The sequence below is a fragment of the Rasamsonia emersonii genome (assembly GCF_000968595.1).
Source record: "Rasamsonia emersonii CBS 393.64 chromosome Unknown ctg1118621760533, whole genome shotgun sequence".
In the NCBI taxonomy this organism is placed as follows: domain Eukaryota; kingdom Fungi; phylum Ascomycota; class Eurotiomycetes; order Eurotiales; family Trichocomaceae; genus Rasamsonia; species Rasamsonia emersonii.
The window spans coordinates 1-1,408 of NW_013562928.1; the positions used below are offsets into that span (position 1 = coordinate 1).

The 1,408-nt window shown below is 48.7% G+C and overlaps 2 protein-coding genes across 2 annotated transcripts; one reads left to right on the top strand and one right to left on the bottom strand.

Moving 5' to 3' along the window:
* Positions 1 to 268: 268 nt before the first annotated feature.
* On the bottom strand, positions 269 to 589 carry T310_7361 (uncharacterized protein; the record flags this gene model as incomplete). Its single annotated transcript, XM_013469839.1, has 1 exon — positions 269 to 589. A coding segment is annotated over one exon (321 nt), but the record flags the coding sequence as incomplete, so codon positions are not given.
* A 55-nt stretch (positions 590 to 644) lies between these two features.
* Positions 645 to 1,046, top strand: T310_7363 (uncharacterized protein; the record flags this gene model as incomplete). Its single annotated transcript, XM_013469840.1, has 1 exon — positions 645 to 1,046. A coding segment is annotated over one exon (402 nt), but the record flags the coding sequence as incomplete, so codon positions are not given.
* Between the last annotated feature and the right edge of the window lie 362 nt (positions 1,047 to 1,408).

The window sequence follows — 1,408 nt, forward strand, 5'->3', positions numbered from 1 at the left end:
CGTTCCGTGTAAATCTAACTGCCTGCGCGCTGAGCAGGCATGTGTGTGTGGCCATGAGTTTCGACAAACACACTGAGGCTTGTGGGTTCTGACAGCCCCCATGCTGCAAAGGCACGTGTGTTGCTAGATTCAGATCTTTCCAGTATTCAAAGCATCGATATCACTGGCTACCCTATACCTTCATTTGAGTTACACTTTCTGTGTCATGGCAGCCATATCACAAACTGTAGACCTTGATGTTGCTCAACTATGCAGGGACTTCCTCAAATCAAAATGAGATGGGAAGAAACAAAAAAGAATAGAGATAAACTGAAAGAACCTGTGTTGTTAAACGGTAGACATCAACATTCCTCACATAAATGCTCACTGAAACAGCATTAAAGATGAACTCCATGTCACTTAACAAAGTAGGAAATACATAGAAGGCAACCATGGGGATATTAATAAACAAAATTAAACTTGCATGCCATAGAACAAGCACATGACGCTCATGACAGGAATCTGCCTTGCTTGTGCAGTATAATGATCTATCATAAGCAACAGTGCAATGAGAGAAAAGAGAAACTGTAACAATCCTTGACGGACAACCTTAGATGGAGCTATAGAGCACTCGCGATACTGTCCCGTGTGCAGATTCTGCATGATTCATCAGATGCATCTTGCTTTCGAGTTTGACACTGCAAATATTGCATTTGATCATCTTGCCTTCTGGCCAAGGAGAATTCAGATGCTTCCGACGAAGATGTCTGCTCAGAGATCCCGGCGTATTATATACCCATGTCCGCTCTGTCACTGGGAGTCTAGTGTCTCCAACGCAGAGGAAGCAAATCTTCGGTCTTTGGCGAGGTGAGCCAACCCGGACAGATGCAATTGCCTGGCGGAGAGCAATTGTATCCTCGTCCTCCTGTGAGCCCTCTTGCCTCTTTGAATGGGGTGCGACAGCGTCGGTTGCGAGACGCTTTCGGGACGGGCCGGGCCGTATTGGGGCGCCCTCCATCACATCACAGAACGCAATTACCGCATTGATTGCTGCAATCCGACGCTGATATTCAGCTTCGATGGTGGCGCCTGGCAGAGTCAGGATGGTGTCAATCAGCATCATGTGCTGCGGTGTCATATATCCCGATCGCTGCAAGGCCCCAATCACCTCCTCATCTACAACTTTCCCGGAGAGCTGTCGTTCGCTGTCGATCACTGGTTGTTCATTCTTATATCGTTCCAGGTTCTCCCGCACGAGGCGATTGCGTTGCCGTTGCCTCTCATTTCGCAGCTCACGGAGGGCTCGCTGATACTTCCGAACCGCGCGTTTGTACTTTTTCTTCCCATAACACGCATCCCGAGCCTGCTTACGTTTCTCGACCAGTTCCTGCAGGGCACGCACACGAGGGAGCTCGTTGATAGAACGCGA